The sequence below is a fragment of the Hyperolius riggenbachi genome, chromosome 4, assembly GCF_040937935.1.
Source record: "Hyperolius riggenbachi isolate aHypRig1 chromosome 4, aHypRig1.pri, whole genome shotgun sequence".
Lineage (NCBI taxonomy): Eukaryota > Metazoa > Chordata > Amphibia > Anura > Hyperoliidae > Hyperolius > Hyperolius riggenbachi.
In genome coordinates, this window is record NC_090649.1 from 336,335,190 (window position 1) to 336,350,542 (window position 15,353).

General features: G+C 40.6%; 1 protein-coding gene across 4 annotated transcripts in view; it reads right to left on the minus strand.

Annotated features, from left to right (window-relative positions):
- Window positions 1–15,353, minus strand: part of ARID1B (AT-rich interaction domain 1B) — a 703,333-nt gene that overhangs the window by 2,867 nt on the left and 685,113 nt on the right. For all 4 annotated transcript variants that reach the window (XM_068231874.1, XM_068231873.1, XM_068231875.1 and 1 more), the window contains 4 exons: window positions 14,484–14,600; window positions 10,273–10,369; window positions 4,845–5,631; window positions 1,177–1,307 (listed from right to left, as the gene is read on the minus strand). In XM_068231874.1, coding sequence (XP_068087975.1) covers window positions 1,177–1,307; window positions 4,845–5,631; window positions 10,273–10,369; window positions 14,484–14,600 — 1,132 coding nt within the window. The remainder of the gene's footprint in view (window positions 1–1,176; window positions 1,308–4,844; window positions 5,632–10,272; window positions 10,370–14,483; window positions 14,601–15,353) is intronic.

A 15,353-nucleotide genomic window follows, 5' to 3' on the forward strand; every position in this document is an offset into this window, starting at 1 on the left:
TGGCACAATTACAATTTTGGCTTTGCCCTTTATAAACATATATTTGTGAGCTTAGTGTAAATCACTTCATATACAGCTTTTTGGCCCAACACGAGTTATGGATTGCTTGCTGTACTTTGCATGGATATTGGAGGTCTTACAGCACAGTTTAATTGTTCTAGTTGAATGATCTACTATAGTAACTATATATATATATATATATTCATAGCATACTACCAAGTCATCTGTCTCACCTTATCTCTGGTAGACACAATACTTACCCCATTCTTTTTGAGAATTTAAAGAAAACCTGTACTGAAAATAAAAGTCAAAATAAGCATACACAAGTCATACTTACCTTCCATGTAGTCTACTCCTTAGTGTCTTTCTCCTGTCCCGCGTCCTATTTGTTCACTATGATCAAGGGAATTTTCCATCCTCCATTTTGAAAATAGCCATTACCCATAACAGCTTTCTGGTCAGCACACAGTTAAACTGTAGCATCGCCCACTTGAGCCATAGGGAAACATGGACATTACCTGGTACATCCGTTTTCCTCTCAGCTATAACTGGCAGCAACTGATATTTTACTGACAGCAACTGATATATTGGGTGTATTGGATGGGATTATTGTCAGAAGAAAATGGTGAGCTTCTGAGAGGAACTGATGGCAAGGTAACTATGTAATGTTCATTTGAAGTTACCTCATGTGTTTATTTTAAATATTTTTACTCAGTACAGGTTCTCTTTAAGTGTTCCTAAAATATTGCCCTAGATTTATTTTAAACAGTTCGTCTTCCCACCTAGGATGTATTGGACCGTAGGAAGGGTTGCTAAAAACTTTGCAATTTAGTGGTTTTGCAACTTAAGCTGCATGGATCCTTGATAATGTTCCCTGGTTAATGCATACAACTAATGCATACAATGCATACAATTAATGCATCTGTACTAAGTACATAACCCTAACCCACTAATCTATCAGCAAAACTTAGTGGTGATGTGATATGAACAAGGTGAAAGACGTAAACTATTGCTGCTCAATAGAATATTTTTTTTTAATAAATCCAGACCAGGTTTATTGGATCATTTGTGTCCTCCAGTAGACTCAGCCTGGAAGAATTTTAGTAAATCAGGATCAAAATATTTAACATGTAATTGATGTAATGTGATATAATTGCTGAACTGTAGCACACTAACCTGTGATAAGGTGAAAGTAGCCACCGTACTGTCATCATATAGCAGGATGTTGATTGTGTCTAAAGCCCAGGTACTTTCAGCCAACAGGCCAGATTTCAATGACATCATCACTCTCCAAGCTTCAGGTGTTACTAGAAAAAAATATATGTATATAATATATCATAAGTTATGTGGCATAAAGACAATACTTACTGTTAAAACGCAAGTATACGTCATAAAGTATACAAAGACAAAGGGCATAATTTATGGAAAATTTTGCAAATTTTTAATGAAAAATTTCAGAGCAACATGAACATGCATGGTTTTTAACACTGAGTAAGGAAGAGGTGTGAGTGCAATGCTAAAAATGGGATAGGCAAGGCCTCCCGTTTCTTTTCAAAGCATCATTTTTTCAATGTTAACGTCAAAGAACTCATGTCCATTCACGGCCGTGAGGAGGTGGGGGTCTAGTAATGAACCTGGAAATCCCATTTAATAAGTGGCAGCCACGATAAATATGTGAAATGAGGTCATTTATGACACCTTACCTATTCAAAATAAGGGTTCAAAATTAAAAACATTTGCAATGTAAAAAGTGAAAAAAATCCATTTAGCAAAGCAATACATCTTTTCTTTTGCTCTTTATCTGAATTAATTTATATACTTCTGTCTTTATCTGTTTATTTTTGTCTTCTAATCAGTACACTTTTGTCTACTTCTTTATAGGTAGTTCTTCATCTGTATATTTCCTTCAACATCTCTGTTTTTCTGTCCTTCTTCTAACTCACTAAGAGACTGACCCCCTACTAAATTGTATTGTTTGGCTATAAACTAAGTGGTAAGTATGTTTGAAATTTCCAATGGTGCTTTCTATTAAACCATTCATGTAGAGTAATGGAAATCATAAAGAGGAATTTCAAATAGTGAGGCTGAATTTCGAATACCCCACTGAGCAGCCCTATTTGGTCCCACAATTTCTACACACTGCCCATGTGCAAACTTTTTAAAAACTGCACTCAGCATCTTCCACTAATTTGTTACAAAAATGATGTGATTAACCTTCTTACCAATGTGATTTCTGGTAACAAATAAGTAAACAGTACATGTTCATACAATGTTTTTCTATTCACTTTAATAGAGCTGGCTATTTGTGCAGCTAGCATGTCTCTTGACATGCAGGTGGTGAACATTTCTGGATATTGCAGCCACTCACTTGGTGCTCATGATGTATCACATTTTGTTGTGGTGATGTGGCTGCACTAGGCCAAGAGATCACAAATTGCAATCCCGTGGCTAACTAAATCACCCAACCCTATCCATATATACACCCTCTGTAAACCAGCATATAAAGCTTTATAAAAATATTCACACGATTATAATCTTCTAAAGAATTACATATTTCTGAAATCACACAGACATTGATATAGCTGCACCTTATATACACCACCTTTTTTGTTTTATTCACTTTGCTTTCCCATAGTGTGGTTTATTCATGAATGCATTCATTCATGCTAAAGCAGTGCAGCTTAATGTGAGGAGCGCGAGTTGTGCGCACGCACGAGATGTGCGCATTTGACAAGCAGCCTGTAGGGCCAAGTTCAAGGATCACATGCTATGAAGCCACTGAACTCGACGGGGCTCACCGCAGGATGAGTGGAGTGGCCATTATGTGGCTGGAGCACGTGTAGCGTGCACACAACACGCACTATTCCCATTAGGCTGTGCTGCTTTAGCAGCGCAGCTTAAAGAGAACCCGAGGTGTGTTTAAAGAATGTTATCTGCATACAGAGGCTGGATCTGCCTATACAGCCTAGCCTCTGTTGCTATCCCAAACCCCACTAAGGTCCCCCTGCACTCTGCAATCCCTCATAAATCACAGCCATGCTGTGAGGCTGTGTTTACATCTGTAGTGTCAGTCTCATCTGCTCCCCCGCCTCCTGCATAGCTCCGGGCCCTGCCCCCGTCCCTTCCCTCCAATCAGCAGAAAGGGAAGGGATGCAGGCGGGGACTGGAGTTCTGCAGGAGGTGGGGAGAGCAGCAGACTGACACTATAGAGATAAACACAGCCAGCTCTGACAAGCTGTTTGTCAGCAGCGTGGCTGTGATTTATGAGGGATTGCAGAGTGCAGGGGGACCTTAGGGGGGTTTGGGATAGCAACAGAGGCTGGGCTGTATAGGCAGATCCAGCCTCTGTATGCAGATAATATTCTTCAAACCCACCTCGGGTTCTCTTTAATGAATCAACCCCAAAGTAAGCCTATACAAAACCAAATAACTCAATGTCAAGCACACTAATCACACAATAAGAAACATCAGCAATGTAGCAGATGCCTGGACTTTCCACCTTTTTCTTTAGTCATTGAAATATTTGTGCTGGATATTGGAATAATTTCTAACACCAAAACAAAAAGCAAGATACTCTCCCTAGAGGCTTTTTTACATGCACTAAGAAATTCTGCTATCGGAGTAAGGTGGCTACCAGAGGAATCATTTCATGTTGTTACATATGGAGTACAGTGGAGTGCTTTTGCAAACGTGCCATTTAAAGAGAGAGCACCAAATATTCATTTTTTTAATTGCACATTGGTTGGAGGCTAATTATCAGAATCAGATCAGAAGATGAAAAATATTCTCCAAAGAGAAAACTTAGGAGAAAAAGAGGAGGGATGGACCCCTCTTTGGAGCCAATTGCCTTGGTGCCTTTTTTGCCTGTCTTCTACGCCTGTGCTTATATGTATAAATACATGAATTTATCAACTTAAAAAAGGTTTTTATATTGTGCTACCCCATGTATAACCTATAATTGTTGCCTTGTTTATTTTGCTATGTTAATATAAATAAGGAGTAGCGACAATAAAAAGGGCAATCGCTTTTAAAAAAACAAGGCTTTTGAATTCAAAATCCTCAATATGTCTGACTGAAGGAATGGGTGGCCATGACTTTGCTCCAGATTTTTCACACCAACAAGCTGGAATCCAGAATGGGCAGATTTCAATATCAGCCAGATAACGGTACAGTATTACCAAGTTACATTCTATTGATAGGTGTCTTTTGCAAGATTTGCATATGGTATATTTTCTATTCTGCTGAATTTACTTAGTTTCCATGTTTACACAGTGGATCAATAAAAGATAGCACTTATAAAACATGCATTCTATGTTCATTTGTGCTGACTATAAAGAAGCTTATAATGCAAAGCACAATTATCATGAACAAATCACATACTGTAGCACCTTCATTGTCTGTGGGTCTGTACAACATAGGCTATAAATAATGACAGGGGTGGCATACAACATATATGTGGCATTAACTAATGTAATTAGAGTCTTACAAAATAAACAATAAAAATGGAAGAGGAGAAGTCAAGGAACAAAAGGAACCAAAAGCCCCTAACTAAAAAGCTATGCAAAATATAAAGGCAAATTTATATTTAGCAAACTCACAGGCCAAAAAAAATCTTGAATTTGACTACAATAAAAGGAATCAGCAGTTGATTAGCCTGTATGTTGTTAGAGTGATTCACCATATGGCAAATGATCAAGTGACTTTTATCCTTTAAACGTTTTTGGAAATTGGTTTAGAATAACATTTTGTTTTTCATATTTACTTAATTATTTATAATGAAATGTGTCCTGAAACTTTAAAAAATGTGTTTTACATGAGAAAAGTAAACTACGGTTGGCACTTACCAACATCTTTTGAGGTAATTTTTCTCCTCGATTTTAAAACTGGTGGGGTGGCTTCCACAGACCCAGGGGGAAAGGTAATTTCACGTCTAACCACAGGAGGCTGAGGAGTAAGTGCAGATGCCTGAGATGGTGGGGCTGTGGGCAAGATCTTTTGGATTTTTAAAGAAGGCAAGAAAGGAGATTTGCTAGGTGACATGCGGTTTTCTAGTGACCGCTGAAATGAAGCAGGGCTAGGGGCCCTAGAAATGTGGTTGGTCATTGATAGTGGAGTCTGATAAGATGTTGGGGGAGCTCTTGTGCTTGGTTGCATTGATGCAGAAGGAGACATATAGGAAGTCTGTCGTTGGTTTCCATGTGATGGCCACTGACCCTCATGATTTATTCTTTGGTCAGGTCCCATCATCTCATCAGAACGTGCTACAGTTGGAAAAGTACTTGGCTGCTGCGTGCTTGTAGGGCCTTGCCTTCCTTGGTATGAATAAGGTAGGTCACTGCGTGATGACCACATATTTTGCTGAGTACTATCACTTGAAGGTGACTGTACTGGACCTCCTATCAGCTGAGTTCCCATTCCATGTTGTTGCACTGGTCCTGGACCCTGCATCCTCTCTCTGTTATAGAGGTAAGGATATTGTCCTTGAACTGGTCTCCTGTCAGGTCCAGAGTAAGTGCTGCCATACTGATTATATGCATCTTGCTGTTGGCTGTTGTACTGCATACCGTACATGTCTCCATCATGCCTCTTTGCTGAAGGACCATACATGCTATCAATATGGCGCTTGTAATTCTACAAATGAAATAAAGAAAAAATAAAATGAAATGCTATACATACATCACACATCTTCATATTACACTTAATTGAAGCAATAAGTTCCTTAAAGAGTCCTGAACTGACATGTGGCATGGGTGTTGATGTATTACACCCACATCGTGGGGTTCATTTATTACCCCACATTGTGGTAATAATGTCATGTACAGACAGCGCACGGCAATATTACCCTTATTTCCAGCTGCAAGTACCGCAAGTACACACATTATTAGCATGTGCAGATCGGAGATTGCAGTTCGGTTGGTATCTGGAAACTAGTGAGGATATGTACGGGGAGAGAGATAGAATATGAGAAAAGTTGTAAAACAAAAACCTGTATTTACTAGATAGTCAAAATGTGGTCACTAATTCTTACTTAATTCCTTGCATATATATATATTATGTGGTGTTTTACAAAACACAATGTATGAAAACACAAACACAAAAAAACACATTTATAGATATTTACTGGAAAAGAGAAAATGGCATGCATTTAGGGTGGTTTCCATAGTAGTATTTGAGACTAGAACAAAAAAAACCTCAAGGTTCTATCGGCCAAATGCATAAAGCATATTGTTACTGAATTATGTAATTGTTTTTAAGATGTTATCACATTGGTTTAGTTGAATGCTTATTCACCATGTGGCCTCATTAACTGGCACAATAAACTATGTTTTTGCATAAGAATTCTGCAAACTAAAAATCTCAGAGCTTTTCTCATTCAGTATTAGAAATAAAGGGGTTACATAGTTATATAGTAATAACTATTAATATTGCCACACCCAGAGAGAACATCCCAATATTACCAGTACTTACACCAGTAGTACCCAGCATTTTGCACAATTATCATGACCCACAGTACCATGGATAATGCTCGTATTGCTGTGGTAACATGGGTTATGCAAGTAGCATAATGTAGGTTACTGTAGAAACATTTTTATCCATGTCCTGGAGCAGTGGCGTAGCAATAGGGGTTGCAGAGGTCTCAACTGCATCGGGGCCTTTGGGCCCTCCCTCAAACGCAGTATTAGCTCTTTATTGGTTCTGTGCTGGTAATAATCACTTCTATAGATGCTTTGAATGGTAGTAATCATTAACAAACTGTTCCCCATTCCTTTCTTGCACCTCTGACACTGTGGTTGTTCTTGCCAGGTTTTGGTGCATCATATCAATTGTTAAGTATGGAGTGCTTAGGGGGGACCCATGTAAAACTCGCACTGGTGCCCATAGCTCCTTAGCTACGCCACTGACCAGAAGTCATGCAGTAATTGTGCAACATACAGTGCTCTGCTGGTAATATTACAAAGGTATTTGCTACCAGTTAATGTCAGTTTACTAAAGTGAATAAAAAGTGAAGCCCCTTGGCTCCGGGATACGAACCCAGAAGTCAAAGCAATCCATATGTAGAATTTATTAGAAGGAGATTATGGAGAGACTAAAATGATATTTCAAAAGGCAGGATAAGTACGTTTTTTATTCAAATACATTACACATGCAATTTTTTTTTTTATTTTTTTTTTAACTTTGAACCCTTGCTTCACTAATGGAACTGAACAGTGGTGTTTTTAGAAGGCATATTGAATATTTTGACCTCTCTCTCAATCTACAGTACAAAGGACATACACGCAGAATAAAGTAAAATGAGCGTACCGCCCAGAGTCGGATCTTCAACCAGGCACTGCATGCTCCTGCTTAGGGCCCCATTGAGGTTCAAAGGGCCCTTGTCTGCATGTCATTTATTGTTCTTACATCATGCCTGCAGCTGCTGCAGCTAATGGGCCCCAGAATGTAATTATGGGCAGCAGAGCGTCTCTTTTACCTGCCTGCAGCAGCGGCTATCAGTTTTCTGAAGGCTGAGCGTCGGGTTACCATGGTGATGGGACGCTCTCTACTCCAGCCTGCCCCATGTGACTCTAGCCAGCGTGCTCACTGTGGCTGGGAGAGACTGCCTCAGTGTGGCTGGGAGAGACTGCCTCAGTTCTGATGTGTGCATACATGTTACTGTGCACTACAGTGAGGTCCCGGGCAGCGAGGATTAGAACCATCAGGTCAGGTGACAGGTCTCCTTCCCTCCAGGCAGCAGCACATTCTTTTTTCTCCCTCCAGCTAATATAAAGGAAGGAGAGATGAGAGGCAGCTGAGCCCGCCCCACCCCCCACAACAAACACTCTGCAAGTATCAGGAGAGATGGTTGCTCTCCACAATATAGTGCAGGCACAGGCAGGGGCACTGGAGGAGGACACAGTGACAGCTAAGTCAGAAAGTCAGGACAGAAATCCATCCAGCGTGCCCCGTGCTGCAGAGGCTGTATGTCCTCCAACGGACCTCAGCTCAGCTCAGCCAGACAGGTAATAAAGTGCAGCAGATAAGCTGCACACACAGTGAAAATATGTGGAGCTGCTCATTCTCATATTGTGTGTTTCCTGACAGAGCTTTCCTGTGTTAGTCTGTGTTTGTAAATGGTATATTTATCATATAAAGGTGACCATAAGTTAGATGATGATGTATCTGCAGATTGACCAAGAGACAGAGCTCCCTATCATCGAATCTGATCATAGAGAGATCTGTCGCTGCCCATACACCGCAGGCTGATTCCCTAGAGAGAGATTTTAGTATGAAATCTATTGGGAATCAGCATTGTGATGCCGCCTCCATTGTTGCCCCAATAATGTGAATGTGCCCCCCCTGCAATTAATACTGTACCTGTCCTCTGTGTTTAGCCGCGGTACATTCATCTTCTGCATTGCGGACGGTCTTACACACATGCTTTGTTGTACTTCCATGGGTGGGAGTGCTCTGCACATGCGCAGTTACAAACCTTGAGGAACTGCATCGGTGCCGAATACTCCTGGTCACAGGAAGGCGACCAAGCACATGCAAGGCCAGGGCTGTGCATGCACAGTAGTCCCCAACTACTGGGGGGGAAAGCAGGGGAACAGATGGGACTAGACACACATTGAGGGAGCCCATGGTCTACAGTGGGCTGGAGGAAGCCCCAGGTGAGTAGAAATGTTTGTGTACAACTTGCCTTATGTATCAGTGCATGATTGACTTGTGTATGTAGACAACTATGTAAGAGGTTTTGCTGGGATTGTGAATTGGTTTGTTTGTCTCACGCCTTGTGGAAATAGGTAGTGCATTTTTTAATTGCCTGCATTTGTCTATTGGGGCACATGGTGCCTGTGTCCATCTATTGGGGACACGTGGTGACTGCATTTTTCTATTGGGGACAAATTTTGGCTGCATTTGTCGATTGGCGCCCACAGTGACTGTATTTGCCAACTGGGGCACATGGTGGCTGCATTTGTCGATTGGCAGCACACAGTGTGGGGGCCCAGATCTGCTACTTTGCTTAGGGCTCCATTTGGCCTTAATCCGGCTCTGGTACCGCCCACCTAGTACTTTGGGTGTTGCCATAGGCCGCAGTGTAAATTGCTGCTATGGTGGTGCTGAGAAGGTAATTTGGGTAGCCAGTGTCTGTTTATATTTTAGATCAGTGGTGCCCATTAGGTAGATCGTGATCTACCGGTAGATCGCGAAGGACTTGTGGTAGATCCTGACCCCACTACATTTTCCATTCTGTATATACAAGTGTGCTCCTAAAATTGTACATAGGTAGATCATTTTGGCTATTTTTTTAAAGTAGCTCACAAGTCGAAAAAGTGTGGGCACCTCTGTTATAGATGAACTCTGGCTATTGGAGCAGCGATAATAGGTCCTCTGCTATGTCATAGCCAAGTGCCTGGGGATTAATTAGACTACAGGTTAATCAAGGAGTGTTGGAGGAATGGTAATAGGCATGCGGCTATAATGTAGCCGAACACCAGGCGGTAAGTTAGATGACAGTACGTTGTCAGCTGAGCAGCAGGTTTTTGTAGGTAAGGGGGTATAGTGTTAGGCATAGATAGGGGGAAGTTAGTGTTAGGAATAGTTGGGGGGAGGTTAGTGTTAGGCATAAATGTGGGGGTTAATGTTAGGCATAGATAGGGGAGGGTTAGTGTAAGAACAGGGCTACAGTGGGGAATAGTAGAATTGGGAATCAGGGATAGTAGAATATAAGTAAAAATACCAACACTCTACTAGAAGTAGTTAGCAGTTAGTTAGTAGTAGCTATGAACTGGTTGACACTCTCTAGAACGACAAGAAGTTTGAATGTATGGGTTGGCTTGTAGGGCTTGTAGGTTGTCTCACGGCTTTACTTTCAGATAACCACCATGTGCAACAGTGCATCTTTTCCTTGGAAAAGCTATGCTGACGAAGCTTACAGTATCCCTTTAAATTAACTCTCTTATCACATAAGTTTGAATTTCAGAAAACTCTCACAAAGGTTATGCCATGCAATAATTTACTCATTTTATTTTGTATTTCAAATGTTACTGAATCGAGCCCTATTCACAAAGGATCAAAAGCAGACAAACAATTAGATGTCTATAATTACCACAGTATCTTTTGTAAAAGCCAGTCACTATTCTAGTGTTAACTATTCTTTAACTTTAATAAGTTGAAACCATTCAAAGCAATCTGGACCAAAAGTTTAAGCAACGGTCCATGCAGCAAGCTAGTTTCTCTACAATAGATCAAACTACATGATAGAAATATTACATGTTAAAATGGACGTACTTGTTGTTGTGGATACATTCCTGGCTGGTGCCCTCCATAAGGTGGTTGTCCTGATGAAGGACCCTGCCCTTGATATTGTTGGCCATAGGCTTCATGTCTACAGAACAAATAAATAACAAATGTCATAATGATCATTAAAAAGTGGTTCTTACTTTATTTTCAATATACTGTTTATGTACATGTCATGAACTTTCAGTTATCAAGGTTAATCCTTAATTATTAGCTTTATTTCAATAGCTTGTATGGCAGAAAACATTCCCTCCACAGTTTCTTTGCTAAAAAGTAACAATTTAATATCTTTATCACATGCAAAATGTGCACACACTTATTCTTACTTGCTACCGATTGTAGAGAGTATAAACAGCTAATCATGTCGAGAGAACCAGCACCTAATCAGCACCTAATAAGGCACAGCAGGAAGAGGCAATGAAGGAGATACTAAGGGGATCCTCCATCTTTGACTACTAAGCACATGTGAGCAAGGGGAGCTGAATGGAAGGAAACCTGGCAATAGGTGTGAAGCTTGTATGTGCAGGAAAACCAAGGCATGGGCCCATATGCAATTCACTCTTTCACCCGAGTTTTCTCCTAGGTGAAAATTGTTAACTTGTCAATAAAATACATTTTAAGCCACCAGAAAGCAAGAAAATACTCGAAATAATTTTGATAGTACTTTCTCACCTACTTTTTGATACTTTTTTTTTTAATTGAAAAAGCTGAAAAGTTATTTTAAATCGAAGATGAAAAATTATCTCCTAGGAGAAAACTCAGGTGAAAAAGCAAATTGCATATGGCCCATGATGTTCTATCCCTCGTCAGCTTAAAATTTAGTGGCCAAGAAATAAAAGTGCCCACAACAATAGGACCAGAACCAGTGCAGCCATCCCACAATAAGGCTCTCAAGGGTTTGATCTAACAGACATTGGAACACCAGTGTTTTCTGGCAGAAGGGCAAGGAAGAAAATAGGCAGCAAGATCATTATCAAGGAACAGCAGAGATTGATGGACCAAGAAATCACCCATCTGAATTGGAGACAGCAGCATAATGGACCTTAGCATGCCCTAGCAAAGGAGGTAATGACGAGATCAATAGGTCCAGGAAAAGGAGGTCATGACTAGCAGCTAATAAGAGAAAGGGGAACTGGAAAGCATTAGCAAGGATGAAGTGTCAATGCAGACATTCATTGAACTCTTGTATGACAGACCAGAATCCATATCAACGACTGGATCCCATCAGAACATGAACATGGCTGTATCCTGGTGAGTGCAGTTAATCTTTTTTGATAGTGTTGTATAGGGTGACCAAAAGAGACACCGTGGAGAAAAAACACAGAGACAACAGGAGCCCAAATAGCATAATACATAATTACAAGGATTGTTAAAATTGTGGTGAAGAGTGGTACTCACAAACGGAGGTTACAGGTTTCACTGAAGGAAGGTGGAGATCAATGACCCCCAACTCCACTCGGGTGTCCAGATACACTGGACGCTGGATGCTCTCTTGGCAAAGAACTCCAAATTGGTTGTGATGGTGAGGGTACACCTATCCAAAAAGAAACACCCCTTCCAAAGTAGCGTGGGTAGCACAAAGAGGGAAGAGGTGCCCAAATATTGATAAAGGACAACTGAAGTGAGAAGAATGTGGAGGCAGACATATTTATTTCCTTTTAAACCATGCCGATTGCCTGACAGCCCTGCTGGTCTCTTTGGCTGCAGTAGTGTTTGAATCACACCAGAAACAAGCATGCAGCTAATCGGATCTGACAATAATGTCAGAAAAAACTGATCTGCTGCATGCTTGTTCAGGGTCTATGGCTAAAAGTAAAAGTAAAAGGCAGAGGATAAGCAGGATAGCCAGGCAACTGGTATTGCTTAAAGGATATAAATATGGTAGCCTCCACATCCCTCTCGTTTCAGTTGTCCTTTAAAAACAGCTAAAATAAAAAAAAGGTTGAGGTGGCTTACCTCAATGACAACAAATTAGTATATGGAATAAACTAATTTTATTTTGTTTATTCCATATATGAATTTGTCCCATCTTCCCCCTCACTGCCTCAGGTTCTCTTTAAAGATCCAAAAATGTGGACATGATGGTTGAAGAGCAATTGTTAGGAATGATAACCATGAACTGAAGCATTAAAGCCAATTTTTAACCCTTTCCAATCTCATCTTGGACTATGTACGATATTGGGATTTTCCCCTATAGCACTTATGTCAGATATAGTCCAACTTAGGTAAATGTGGCTGCCGCTAGATGGCATTGTTGTTGATAAAATCTGGCACAGCATCATCCTGTACAAATCAAAGTGTCAGACTATATCCAGCAGTTGCCACTTGTCATCTCCCACACAGCTGCACCAGCCATCTCGCAGCCTGCTACATCATTATGCACGGCCACGGGGAAGCAGAAAGTACATACTGTGCATGCGCAGCGCAGTATGTCCAGAAGACAAGTCTGGAGAGTCCTCTGACTGACAGTTTCTGACAGATCAGAACTGGTCTTAAAGGGGCACTATGGCTAAAATTTGTGTTTTTTAGTCACTGTAATATGTATGGCTGTATGTAGAGCATAGTATGTAACATGTGTTGAGGCAGAGGAATTTTTTTTTTACACTGACATCTGCTTTGATTACTTTCACAGTCACGTCAGCAGATTTACCTTACTGACGCGACTCAGCATAATCCATTTACTTGTAGGAGGAATCTTTCCCTGGTGATGTTTCTGCCGTTTTAGGTTTCCCCTCTGTGCTGCCCTTGAAGGTTTCTTCTATATTTCAACTGCACAATCGTGCCATTATACTGTTTATTCGTCCGTCGTAAAGTGCAGCAATTTATCTGCTGCGCAGAGTAGGACACATCCTCCCTCTTTGATGGCACGCAACTGCCGTCTGAGTGGAACACAGCATCACTGATGACGCTGCCCGGCAGGGACCCCTGTAGCAAAGCTGGCATTGAAATGGACACTTATTGTTGTCCGTTTCTATGGCTACCAGCCTTCGCATAGTGTAGTACGCAGAGCAGCGGCGGATAAATAGTGCATTAGTATTTTATATATATATATATATATATATATATATATATATATATATATATATATATATATATATATATATATATATATATATACTACCTGCAATTCGCTTTACAAAATAAGTTCCTAAAAACACATTGGGTTAAAAACCACAAAAATAAACAGCAATTACACAATAATTAGCAGGACACAGCTACAGCGCTTGTGTCTGCACTATTAATCTGCCGCTGCTCTGCGTACTACACTATGCGAAGGCTGGTAGCCATAGAAACCCAGTTAGAGACTTTAGGCGTGATAACCATTGCACCACGCTGGTGAAAAGCCAGTTTAGGCGTGATAAGTTTAGGCGTGATACGTTTAGATAAGTTTAGATCGCGCGCAAAGTCCCGCACGCAAAGCAGCGCCATTAAACTCTATGCGAAATGCACCAGACTTTGCTAGCGAAAAACTTTTGATCAGCTGTGCAGTCCGGTGCTAACCCAGTTGGTGCTCTAGTTATCACGCCAAAACTTATCACACCTAAACTTATCACACCTAAACTTATCACGCCTATCACGCCTAAACTTATCACACCTAAACTGAGTTTAGGCGTGATAAAGGGCTTTTCACCAGCGTGCTAACTGTTAGCACCGCTTTTGTGAATCAAGCCCATTGTGTCAGACTCCCTTGCAAAGTGTGTACAAGTGTCGCCACCAACAAGCCATTAGTGGCCGGACATGCTGGAAAATCACAGTTAATACCCCAAGCACAGCACAGCTTGTTCTTGTGTGTCTCTATTCCCCTACTCTCCATAAAGCTGAGAAGTTGCTTGGCCCATATTTAGACAGTGATCATTTAAAAACCCAAAATGATCTGCAAATATTGTTTTAGGCAACAACAGGTTAAAGTGTGCATAGGTCTTTAGGCTTAGCTAAATACTTCAACACCAGGTTTCGTGGGCCCTGAGGGCAGATCTGGTTTTGGATAGGGGGAAGGGTACAAGCAGAAACCTTGTAAAATGATACAGATTGCATTTCTGGAAAGCTTTAAGAAGAAAGTGAATCATGACAACATTATTTAAAAGTGTGATATTTGACATGAACTAATGAAGGAGCTTATACATACTGTAGATACTGTAAAGCAAGCCCTGTAACCCAGGACTAGAAAACATTTGTTTTTTTACAGAGACTGTGTTACACACCTTTGTTGTCCTGAATAACGATTTGGTGAATACATGCTTGGATCACTGTTTGAAGGTCCCATGCTGTTTTGACCAGAGGCACTCATACTGCTCTCAGCACCAATGCCATATTCTGACCTGAAAAAAAAACAACATTGACAAATATGTAAAATTAATAAATAAATACATAAAATAAATAAATAATATATATGCAAGTCTGAATTTTTGTATTTTTATGTTCCTGCACAATTACAAACATCAGATAAGTCAGAATGGCTTGATTCATGTAGGACTATTTGGCAATTCATTGCACTGGAAGGGGGTAAGGCTTGGTACACAAACTATATATTTTCCATCCACTTTATCCGGTTGGGGCAAAAAATGTAGAATGTATGCAGCGGCCCTAATGCGTTGGTGAGAGACGGAGATTGTAGGAGCGTCTTGACCAATAAGCATTGTTCTCCTCCTTACCTCGCCGGCTCTGCTGCGCGTATTTCATACCCCCCCCCCACATAATAATAGAACACATCACTAGTCTACAGACTAACGCTGTGTAAGTACAGCACTCTGCTATAAACTGTTGCCAAAGGGATCAAGTACCAATTCCAGTACCAGTCCTCATACGTGTGTACGAGGCTTTAGGGGAACCACGTGCATTGATTCTAGCTTATAAATCAGACAGATATGACTGAACTGTGTTTTCCAGCTTGTCTAATCCAATTTTTCCAAAACAGCACCTGGCTGGTGATAATTTTCCTTATCTTCAACTTTTTAATGGATAATTTAAATCTGCAATAGCTAAATAGCTTCTTACTTCCATCTCATTCTTCTCAGTGAAAAAAGGTTTTAATTGTGGAGAGTGTAGCTATAAATCAATAAATATTGAACCGG